Source organism: Mauremys mutica, chromosome 6 (genome assembly GCF_020497125.1).
Source record: "Mauremys mutica isolate MM-2020 ecotype Southern chromosome 6, ASM2049712v1, whole genome shotgun sequence".
Classification (NCBI taxonomy): Eukaryota; Metazoa; Chordata; order Testudines; family Geoemydidae; genus Mauremys; species Mauremys mutica.
Genome location: NC_059077.1, coordinates 69,148,126 through 69,160,615, shown reverse-complemented (window position 1 = coordinate 69,160,615; position 12,490 = coordinate 69,148,126). Strand labels below are relative to the sequence as shown.

Here is a 12,490-nt window from a genome sequence, read left to right as displayed (position 1 = left end):
GAAGATGGAGACATCTGGACTGTGGCTTGATGGGTGCGAGGGAGTTGAGGATAAGAAGGGGAAGTGATGAGTGGGAGTATAGGCAGGGTGTTAAATGACTCATGGTATGTCTACACTGCAGTTAGAAACCTGTTGCTGGCCTGTGTCAGCTGACTCAGGCTGGGGTTAAGGGGCTGTTTTATTGAGGTGTCAATGTGCAGATTCAGGCTCGAGCTGGGCTCTGGGACACTGTAAGGGAGGGGGGGAGAGTCCCACAGCTCGGGCTTGAGCCTGAGCCCAAATGTCTAACCACAGTTAAACAGCCCCCTATCCTGAGCGCTGTGAGCCCAAGTCAGCTGGCACGGGACAGTTGCGGATGTTTAATTGCAGTGTAGACATATCCTTAGTTGATTGTTACCTAGGTCTCTGGTAGTGGGTTACACTCTAGCAACCTTAACTTAGTTAACGAAATGATTTGGGTGGTGGGGGATTATACTGAAGTCTAACTGCTACTAAAATAAAACAAATTTGAGTTTAAAATCCCACAAACAAAAGCGCATTGCAGTATATACTATTGCCATTCTTTAACTTGCTTCAGTATTGTAGCACAGTGGGCAAGTAACACCCACTGCACAGACATCCATTGATACAGGATCATGTGAATTGGAATTCCTAGGACAATGGAGTGAGCCTGTGATGGAACATCAGCCCTTTGCTCTTTGCTTTAAAAGGCTTAAATCAGAATGACTAAACTATTTTTTAAAGGTGATATTTTATAGAATAACTTCAGTTCGTCCAGCAGAATGCTGATGCTTTCCTTTTCCCTTAAGTGTAGATTGTTGTTGCAGTTTAGCACATAAGGCCTTTGTCTTCACTGCAGAATGTATTTAAGCACTGTGCTGTTTACATGAACTAGTGGCCTAACTGTTGCATTCTTGTACTGTAAATGACTGTTGATTTGGGAACAGACATAGACAAATAGGATAATCTCTTGTCTTGTCTAGAGTTTTGCAGACGCTTTGGCTCCTTAAGGGGGGACACAGCTCCTACAGAATGTATTTTAAAACATCCACAGAATTGGCTTTTCCTTGCCATTTAATTTGGCACTGTAATGCTGCATAATTCTAGAACCTTAACTTTAGCATATAATATTTGAAACAGAAACGTTTTGGTTTTTTTTAATTTTTAGAAAATACCTATTTAAAAACTGCATGTGTTCAAACTGTGCTGCTTTGCTGACAGGTCAGTGTGATGAGGATAATTTTGGTCCACAATGTGTGCCTTTGAAAAGCTATTGGCCAGTTAAAACTAATTGAAATAGATGTTGTAGTTGGTGTGGTTTGTGATGCAGGTCTTGCTAATAAAATGAGAAGTTACATATAATCAAAATACACATATGAACAATCTATTTCTGAAACAGCTTTTTCTTTTTCAGTCTTATGATAATGGGCTGGCACAGGGAGCTGGACTTGAATCTCATGGTAAGCACCTTAAAGTGTTTCTCAATTCTTAAAAACAGCATGAATTAAATGAAGCTTCTTTAAACAATGCTGGGATCCAGCATGCATGCCTTTCCTCCCTTGTTGGTGTTTTGGGTTTTCAGGGAAGTGGGGTGAAGAGAAACAAATGAAAAGGTTCTCCCAGAGCATGTGGGCTTCTTTCCTTGCCATGAATGTCTCCATCACAAGACTAGACCAAATGAGGGTCCTAAGAATTTTCTTACTCCAGTATTCTGACCTCAACAACTCTCTGATCTCCTCCCTCTCTGTTCTCATTTCTCACTGGGTCAATTGTTGCAGCACTCCTTCCTGATACACCCCAGTTCTGCCAGCTGTGGATGTACCCTATAATCATTTCCTGTGTTGAACCACAGAGTCTGCTTGGGGCTGAATTTTAAAACTATAGTTAATTTTTTTAAAAAAAGCAAATAGTGACTCAAGTCAGGAATTCTTAACTTGGTGTTTTTCTGGAGCACAAACATTCCATTTATCCCTTTGCAGCAACAGACAGTGCTGGGAAAGGTAGGCACATCCTGGAGCAGCTGGATCATCCCTAATTTTGAGACTTTGTGTTTATATGAAGCCTACTAAATGCTAGTCAGTCGTAATCTTACCACTGGTTTTTATGTAATTGCATCCATGTTTTTCCATGGTATGCTGAAGTTACTTTGTGTCTCCTACATTTGAATGGTTAGGATGAAAGTCCATGGGCCTGATTCTCACTGCACCAACTTCAAAGCCCCTTTACACTTCCAGGTCTCGTGTCTTATTGTATCTACAGCTTACTCAGGTTCTTCCTCAGGACTTTTTTTATTCTACTCAGAGGCTGTGGCACAGATTCCTTGTATAATTACAAGGAATAGCTGGACTTCTGGGAGGTAATTCACCATTGTTTTATCTACAATCATATTTCAGAAAATCTTGCCATTTGAGTTAGCATGGAAGAAACTGTCTGGGATTTCCCTTCTGGTTCCAGATTTCTCTTCAACCTCAGTTTAAAATGTAAGAGTCACAATTTGAGTATTGTAGTGCTCTTTGTTATAATACAGGGGTCCTCAACTGTTTTAATAGTGTAGACCACATCTTAACATAGATTTTTCTTATGGCCACCTTCCCTCCTGTTATTACAGAATGTCCCCATGGCACCAATAGTAACTGCTTGTATAGAAACATGATTTTTAGGGATGTATTTAGTGTGGCTATGTTTGCTCTCACTGCAGTTCAGTAAGTGAAACTTAAGTGGAGTGAGCAACCAGTTCCTACTGGACCACTGCAATTTAAGAACCTCTGTTATAGTGCATTTTTGCTGGGGCTTCTGTGAGGTGTAGGAGTGTGGAGGCTGGGAAGAGTGCAGAACTGCCAGCAGTGTGCAACTGGCTCAATCTCTGAGCCAACTAAATACACTAAGTTATCTGCAGATTATATTATGTAATCACAGACAGTTTAGTAGCCTGATTGGGAGATGTCTAGTTTGTCCAATTGAGTGTCTCCATTAAAGGAAACCTAGAACTAGTATCTGCTTAATAGGCAAGTGCTGAGAGCAGTTTATAACAGGCCTACCTTTGCTGCTATGTTTTTAGCCCACTATAATTGTGGGGTCACTGAATTGATTGGGAGACATTTTAATTAGGACATTTATGTAATTGTGTAACTGCAGCAACTCATCTCGGTGATGCATCAACACTGGTTAGCTTCAGTGGGTGTCTAGCCTTGTTTGGTTAGGACTGGCAGTTGGGTTGTAGATGAAACGTAGGAATCTGGGATGAGGAAGGGGTGATTTGGAGTGAGGCGGTTCAGCAGCCAGCTGTTTACAGGCCTGAAACCAGTAAATCTCCAAGTTGGAGCAGCAGCAGGAAGAAAACAGCTGTAGTAAATGTTCTGTAGAAATTAGAGGTTGGGAGGGGATAGGGGACTTTTTCTTCCCCTTCCTCTTTGAAAGGGAGAGAAACTTCCACTGTGTGATTCCAAAGTAAATCTAATCATGCATGCGAAAATTTGGTGTATTTTGACTGAAACATTTTTCCTTGTACTGGAATGATGTGGCTCGCTCACTTGCTGAGCCTGCCTCTTTAAATTTGACACCACTGCTTCAGATAGATTCCTGCTTCCCATTAGCTGCTTGTGTAATGTTGGGTATGGAAATCAGTCTGCAGCAGTGAGTAGTGGTGATGCCACTGCCAATGGGCAAATGAGCGAGAACATTTACATAAATGGGGCAGCACTGAGGCCCTCCAATTTCCATTTGTAATAGTACGTGTAATACTTTGACCTCTGTGTTGGATTAAGGATCACCTTATTTGTCTGGATTTTAGACTTCAGACCTTTCTGTACTCCTTTACACAACTCTCTGTTTGATATTTTTTTATTACTACTTGGTAGCTTGTCTGATCTTAATCAGAAGTTTTAACTTCAATGAAAAAGGTTGCAGAAACAGAATTTTCTCTTATAGGTGGCTCCACGTTCTGTGGTATCGCCTCACTGTGCTTGATGGGTAAACTGGAGGAAGTATTTTCAGAGAAAGAACTGAACAGAATAAAGAGATGGTGCATAATGAGACAACAGAATGGTTATCATGGACGACCCAACAAACCTGTAGACACTTGCTACTCATTTTGGGTAGGAGCAACACTTAAGGTAATACAATTGCTACAATATATGTGTTAACCAACCTTCATCTCCTCAAGTTAGTTATATAGTCAGTGGAAGTAGGCTTGATCTTTGAATTACTAAACTATTTTGATCTCTGTACAGTTATGTACTGGGCTACACATGTCTGCTGCTTTCTTGCGAGAAGACAGGATAACTATGCCCTAGTGCGCCACTTATAGCTGTTTAAAATGGTTCTTTAAAAGCTTCTCTTTATGTAGGTATTTCTGTAACACTGTAACTTTTTTCCAGCTCTTGAAAATATTCCAATATACAAATTTTGAGAAAAACAGAAATTACATCTTGTCAACTCAAGATCGTCTTGTTGGTGGATTTGCCAAGTGGCCAGATAGCCACCCAGGTAAATTTATTTCTCAGAATCTTGATGTGTTTTGTGTTGCAAAATGTGTTCCAGTGGTCCAAGAGGTGGCTCATTTTTGACACAAGTAAAAGAATATTTTTAATTCTTCCCCCCTGAGAAATGTGTTATGGCTTACTGTTGCACCTAATTGGAAAGCTAATATGTTTAATGTAAAGTATAAATCTCCCTCTGCCCCTTTTCCTTGTTTAAAATGTTACAAATGAACTGCCCCTTATTGAAAGAGAAAATGGCAAACAAACCTGTTCATATTATTTAGTATCTGAATAGTATTTTCATGTATTTAAAAACATTTTAGCTAAAGAGCATAGACTGTGTAATGGGTCTTTATCAAGGGCCCATTTATAAATATTCCCGAGCCTGTTCTTTTTAATAAACATACTAAGAGCACATCAGACAATATCGCTAAATCTTTTGAAAAAGCTAATGGTACCTAAAACTTTTCATCTATTCGTAGGCTTGCAGAGTTCAATTTTTACTTTTTATAACTGATGGAGGAGGAGGAGGATTTATTTTTAAACATTTTTATTCATTTAAATGTTCACAGTTGCAAGAAATTACACAGTGGGTTTCAGACAGTGGGGAGCATCAGACAATGTTTAATGAGGGGTTGAGATTCCAAAAGTTAACTTTATAACCATTAGAACACAAACTGTCAACATCACATGTCAAAATATAAAAAGGCAATATCCTTAATCTTCATGCAGTGTCAAGGAAAAAAATTACATTAACTGTGTCATAAGGGAAATTTGTATTCCAAATGCATTATGAATCTAAGAACAATTCCTTAATGATTTAAGAGAAAAAGCTAAATCTAACTCACAGATTGAAAAACTAGCAGGAGTCCTGTTCAGTGTGAGCCTATATGCAATTTTCACACATCAGCGTCAATGTGCAGTGATCAGCGCATACAAATGCACTATGTTCTCCACATTGCTTGCTTAGTGAGGGAGACCTAGTTATAATACAAGATATTCACTAGCAGAAAACATGTACACAGAACTATTAAAAATACAGGATAACAGTGCAACATGTTTGAAGTACATTTGTATCCCATATACATTTTTGCTATAAAATAAATCTTCATAGAATATCAGGGTTGGAAGGGACCTCAGGAGGTCATCTAGTCCAACCACCTGCTCAAAGCAGGACCAATCCCCAACTAAATCATCCCAGCCAGGGCTTTGTCAAGCCTGACCTTAAAAACCTCTAAGGAAGGAGATTCCACCACCTCCCTAGGGAACCCATTCCAGTGCTTCACCACCCTCCTAGTGAAAAAGTTTTTCCTAATATCCAACCTAAACCTCCCCCACTGCAACTTGAGACCATTACTCCTTGTTCTGTCACCTGCTACCACTGAGAACAGTCTAGATCCATCCTCTTTGGAACCCCCTTTTAGGTAGTTGAAAGCAGCTATCAACCCCCCCCCCCTTCCCATTCTTCTCTTCTGCAGACTAAACAATCCCAGTTCCCTCAGCCTCTCCTCATAAATCATGTGCTCCAGCCCCCTAATCATTTTTGTTGCCCTCCGCTGCACTCTTTCTAATTTTTCCACATCCTTGTTGTAGTGTGGGGCCCAAAACTGGACAAACCACTCCAGATGAGGCCTCACCAATGCCCAATAGAGGGGAATGTACCCTCGATCTGCTAACAGTGCCCCTATTTACACAGCCCAAAATGCCATTTGCCTTTTTGGCAACAAGGGCACACTGTTGACTCATATATCCAGCTTCTTGTCCACTGTAACCCCTAGGTCCTTTTCTGCAGAACTGCTGCCTAGCTGCCCGGTCCCTACTCTGTAGCAGTGCATGGGATTCTTCCATCCTAAGTGCAGGACTCTGCACTTGTCCTGGTTGAACCTCATCAGATTTCTTTTGGCCCAATCCTCTAATTTGTCTAGGTCTCTCTGTGTCCTGTCCCTACCCTCCAGCGTATCTACTGCTCCTCCCAGTTTAGTGTCATCTGCAAACTTGCTGAGGGTACAATCCATGCCATCCTGCAGATCATTAATGAAGTTATTGAACAAAACGGGCCCCAGGACTGACCCTTGGGGCACTCCACTTGATACCGGCTGCCAACTAGACATGGAGCCATTGATCACTACCCGTTGAGCCCGATGATCTAGCCAGCTTTCTATCCACCTTCTAGTCCATTCATCCATACTACTTTAACTTGCTGGCAAGAATACTGGGAGAGACTGTATCAAAAGCTGTGCTAAAGTCAAGGAATAACAACACATCCACTGCTTTCCCCTCATCCACAGAGCCAGTTATCTCCTCATAGTAGGCAATTAGGTTAGTCAGGCAATGACTTGCCCTTGGTGAATCCATGCTGACTTCCTGATCACTTTTCTCTCCTCTAAGTGCTTCAAAATTGATTTTTTTTGAGGGCCTGCTCCATGATTTTTCCAGGGACTGAGGTGGGGCTGACTGGCCTGTAGTTCCCCGGATCCTCCTCCTTCCCTTTTTTTTTTTAAAGCTGGGCACTACATTAGCCTTTTTCCAGTCATCTGGGACCTCCCTCGATCACCATGAGTTTTCAGAGATAATGGCCAATAGCTCTGCAATTATATCCGCCAACTCCTTTAGCACCCTCGGATTCAGTGCATCCGGCCCCATGGACTTGTGCTCGTCCAGGTTTTCTAAATAGCCCTGAACAGGGGCGGCTCTAGGTATTTTGCCGCCCTAAGCACTGTAGGCAGGCTGCCTTCGGCGGCTTGCCTGTGGGAGGTCCCCAGTCCTGCGGATTCGGCGGCACGCCTACGGGAGGCCCGCCGAAGCCACAGGACCAGCCGAAGGCAACCTGCCTGCTGCCCTCACGGAGACCGGCAGAGCACCCCCCGGGCTTGCCCGCCCCAGGCATGCGCTTGGCGTGCTGGTGCCTGGAGCCGCCCCTGGTCCTGAACCACTTCTTTCTCCACAGACGGCTGGTCACTTCCTCCCCATGCTGTGCTCCCAGTCTGGGAGCTGACCTTGTTTGTGAAGGCAGAGGCAAAAAAATCATTGAGTACATTAGCTTTCCACATCCTCTGCCACTAGGTTGCCTCCCTCATTCAGTAAGGGGCCCACACTTTCCTTTTCCCCCTTCTTGTTGCTAAACTAAAGTCTTTTTTTGCTGACCTGTGTACATGTGACAAGGTCCTAAAACAGTCTAGTTGGAGGGCTACTAGTTGATGAGCTATCACAACTCACAGGGTATACCATTACCCCATGAATGTGGATGAGAGTTTAAAATAAAATTCAGCTTCTTAATCAGCATTTTTCTTTCTTTGCCTAAGTGTAAATTTCAGTTATTATAGATGAAAATATTTTTTCATTGATTTGTGTGTATGGTAAAATTGACATTTACTGACATCAATAACAATTAACCCTTTCCATGCCTAATTATGTGCTTGATATATGTGTAGTTGTTAGAGCCCATGTATGTTTAGGAAGAAGGTAGCTCAGTAATAGATAATCAGATCTTGGCTACAATTTGAAAATATACTGGAATGTATCAGAATGTGAAAACAAACCTTGCACTGGTAATAACTCTTGGAGCAGCATTTAGGATAAAGTATAGAGAGGATAAACAGTCTGTAAACTTAGGAGAAGGAGATAAAATGTAGTCATAATAAAGGCAGCAACTGTTCAGTATCTTCATGTGACAGAAATTTCGGCCTAGCTATATTTCAGTTAGTAGAGCTAATTTATGGGCATATACAGTATTTAAAATTTTGAAAGAGTGGTTCTGGTCTTATAATAATGGCGTTGTGAGATTCTGTGTTTATCATATCAGTGTCCAGATCAAATGAGCTCACTTCGCACGGAACTGCCAGTCCTGCAGAAACTCTCGGGGATCAAGCTCAGTTCTTTCCTTCTCATGCATGATCCCCAGTAATAGTCTGCAGTTCAAACGAGGCCCCCAGTAGTACTTGAGCCAGTCCCATTGGTTTTCATGCTCCGTGGGCTTGCACGGGTATAATTTACTGAGACCTAGGCCTTGTCTACACTTAATCTTTATACCAGTTTAACTATATATTGGGTAGGGGGGGTTGATTTTTCTCCTTTTTCCCCCCCTCCACCTCCGCCACAATACTTAAATTGGTATAATCCCTGGTATGGACACAGTTGTTATATTGGTATAAAAGTGCTTTATGCCAGCATAGCTTATTCCCCTTCTCTACAGGAATTGCTATACTGGTATGAGCACCTTTTGTACTCCTTACTGTGTCCATGCTAGACGCTTTGTATCACTTTAACTATTCTGGTGTAATTAAAGTGGTACAATGTATGTATATAGACAAGGCCTTAGTAAAGTATTAGTCTGGTAACTGGATCTGCAGTGCTAATAGAAATAAAAAGTAAAGTTAGAGAAAATAATTGAGTACGCATATGGAGCAGCTGTATTGAGTAAGATGTTGCTTTTACATATGTTCCTCAGAGTAAATCTGTACTTTCAAGGCTAAAACTCATGGCCCATCACTGTTCATGCTTGGAAAGGCAAACAGCGCTTGTGGATTGTTAGCAATCTTTCCTTCATCCTATAACCTTGCTAATTGTTTAGCTATCAGAATGCTACTTTCAGCAGGAAGCGATTTTTGGATTTTTTTTTCCCCCAGGCTACACAACAGCTGTAGCACCTCAGTATTTTCATTAGGTCTCTGTTACCTCTTAATTTTTCGTCTCCTCCTTCCCTTCTAAATGGCATCATTCTTGTGATGTGCCCAAGCTTTTCTGGTGTAGATTTAACATTTAACATTGTTTCCATTCCAAGCCCCCATATGCAGCTTTACTAGCCAGTTGACTAGTTTAATTATTTTAGTGACCTATAGCTTGGTACAAGAGGAGCTCCAGAGTGCTCCTGTTGCATTAAAAGCCATTTAAACAAACTTCTAACCACTTTTTTTCCTTGAAGAGCTAGGATACTTTGTGCTGAATAAGGAAGAGTTCAGACAAAATTGTACAGGGAAAAAAGAATTATTCTTTGGACATTGATTGAAGTCTTGTGAGGTGTAGCTGTATTTGCTATGCATCTTGTAGATCAATCATTACCATTTTAAGAGAACTGAAAACCCCCTTTTCTTTATCTAGATGCACCTCTTGCTTTATTAATACGCTAGAAAAAAGCAGCCTGTTGAAAAGCTAAACTGCATGAAAGGTTTCTTAAATGTATTTTAAACTATAAAACATTATATTAAAGATAAGACTCAAGACTGAAATTTGGGTAAAAATGAACTTTCCTACTTTGGTTTTTGTATTGGGCACGCACATACTCACTATGTACTTCCTGCAACGCATGTCTGCTGTGTTCCTGTAACTGTCCCTCTTTTTTGAGAGCATGCGTGTGAAACTTTTTTTCTTCCTGACCACAAAAATGGAACAGGCAGGTTGAATGTGGAACTGCAGGGATTATGAACTTTTTATCCTGATCACTCTGGCAGGATCTGCATCTAGGAAAAAAATCGCTGGTATGCCCAACTCTCTACTAACCTTGGCAGCTCATGAAATGTACACATCCCGAAAGCCTGGATGTCTCCTAGTAACAAATTTAGTATATTTCCTTTGTTTTTTGCTGCTGTTGAATATCAACTATGTAAGACTTCACAAAATTACAATTGCTGTATACATCTACTGTGACACCTTTTTCCCGGCTGTTTTTTCCCATGTAGCTGCTGACATAAGTTCCTGTTCCTGCTTTTAAGAAAAGCTAGAGTGACATAGTTGAAAAGAGACTATCCCTCTTTATTAAAATGCAGTTCTACTCTGAAGGATGACTGACTATAGAAATGGCATGATAAAATTCCACATTTGTGAGTCAATCGCTTCTGTATCAAATTTGCAGTTTAAATGATTTTTTTTTTTTAACTGCAGACAGTCCCTGGAAATTCAGTCTGACTTTCAGATCCCAGGCTATGTTCTCTGCTGTTGTAAAGGTTCTCCCAACCTAATTCTGTCCTCATTTACTTCTGCAATTCAAAGCATGCTGTCAGTGAAATTATAGAACCCTGTTGCTTTCATTGTAACAGAGCAGGATTTGAAGATAGTGAGGACTGCATAGGTGGCCCTGCAAATTGAACTTAACAATTCTGTTGATAGGTGGGCCAGGAAAGATGCAGTTCATTATCCTTGTGCTGTTTTGATCTGCAAAGCTGCAAGTTTGGACCAGTGTAACTCTTGATCCCTGGGCTGTTAAATAAGAAACCCTGCTCCCTGTGTGTGTAAAATCACTGAAAGTACAACTGTAGCTGAAATACTTCAAGTTGATTCTCAGAAATTGAGGACAACAAAATGGAGAATATTCCATTTTTAGTAAACTAGAGAGATATGTGCATACAGGATTGCAGAGTACATCTTTATCATTGTTTCAGAGCACAATAAATTAAGTCTTTCAACACCCTTGTAGCATTGTTATTCCTATTTTTCCCATGTAGCTGCTGACATGGGGAAACAGACAGTGATTTGTCTGGTGAATCTGTCACTGCAGAAATCCAGGAACACTTGACTCATAGGCCTGTGTTCTATTAATTAATTATACACTCTCCCTAGTGTTTGCATAAGGCAAACAAAAGCCAACCTTTTTCTTTGTTTAAAAAGCTTTCACATTGTTAGGCATTTAAGAAGATTGCCCCGTCTTGCATTAATTCTGCTGCTGCCCAGTGACAAGTATCAAGAACAATAAGAAATCTGTTTTTGGTTTTACAACTGGCTCATTAAAAATGAATAATTCCATTAATATCTATTTCCCCCTCATTACTTGTGTGTAAATCCCATCACAGTTAAAGCTTCAGAGGAGAATAGGGCCCAAATATTTCCCTTTCCCCATATTGGGCACAAAACAGTACCAAGACCAATATCTAGATTTTTATACACCACACACATTATCTTAGTAGCTGAGCTGACATAAAGTGCAATACAAAATACAAAAAAAGGAGAGTGATCTGGAAGCATACACAAAGCACAGGTGAGGCAGAAGGAAAATGGGAAATAAAGAATTAGCTTGATAAAACATGGAGAGTGAGAATAATCTGAAAACAAAACAAACATACAGAAAACATTAAATGTAAAGCTATTGGAGTACAACAGCCTAAATTAAGATTTGGCAAGGAAGCAGTGCAAATGATACTTCATCCATTTGCTATGTTCCGTGGTTGTCTTCTGCCTGTGTGCCTTATTCACAAAATATTTGTCTCCACAACTCCTGGCCTTCAGACGCCTTGAGATTTATTATTGCTTCAAATAGAAAAAGCAGTGCACAGTTCAGGCTGTCACAGTCAGTATGTTTTGGCTGGCATTAAATTCTGCATTAGTCTGCACTGTCCTGCCACAACTTCAGAGCCTTTGGGTTAAATCTGCCATATATGGGCAGTCGGGTGGTACTTTGTAAAGGGATTTCAGTGAGCATGCCTGGGGAGTTTTCCCAGAGGTGAGCTGTCACTGGCAGACACATTTTCAGTGAGGTCACCCAGAAGGAGATGTGTGAGCACAACAATGATGCTTTATAAGGAGGCTTTCTTTTGGATAGTTGGCTGGAGTATGTGCAGATATCTTTCTGAAAAACTTCAGTTTGGTCATTGTGAAATTACAATGAAACGAAAAAGGTTACGGAGCATTGATATGGCTGGAAGGGCCATATAAGAGGTATCTTTCTACCCCAGCATTAGAGAAATCCCCCTAGATGGGCTAGTGGAGGTGTTATGGTGGTACTTGTACTTTCCAGATTCTGCCTTTTCGTACCTGCTAGTACCAAAATACATCTTGCTGTTTTAATTAACAGTCAACTATCACCTATGCCCTCATCTACAGAGGTTGCTGATACTGTAACAGGAGTAATTTTTCTATGCTAAAAAAATCCTCCTCTGGTTTTAGAAGGAAATATTTTTAGAGTGTCTGGGAGGGAATGCTTTAAATAAGCTCCTGACTCTCTCAGGCTTTTATGTGATCAGCTAGCTGGGAGAGCTCTTTACTGAATAAAGTAGCTGTGCTTCCTAGACTCTAATCTTAGGACA

The 12,490-nt window shown here is 40.9% G+C and overlaps 1 protein-coding gene across 1 annotated transcript in view; it reads left to right on the top strand.

Moving 5' to 3' along the window:
- PGGT1B (protein geranylgeranyltransferase type I subunit beta) overlaps window positions 1-12,490 on the top strand; it is a 57,270-nt gene that overhangs the window by 43,872 nt on the left and 908 nt on the right. The window contains exons 6-8 of the mRNA XM_045020992.1: window positions 1,415-1,460; window positions 3,928-4,112; window positions 4,377-4,485. Of these exons, the coding sequence (XP_044876927.1) occupies window positions 1,415-1,460; window positions 3,928-4,112; window positions 4,377-4,485 (340 nt within the window). The remainder of the gene's footprint in view (window positions 1-1,414; window positions 1,461-3,927; window positions 4,113-4,376; window positions 4,486-12,490) is intronic.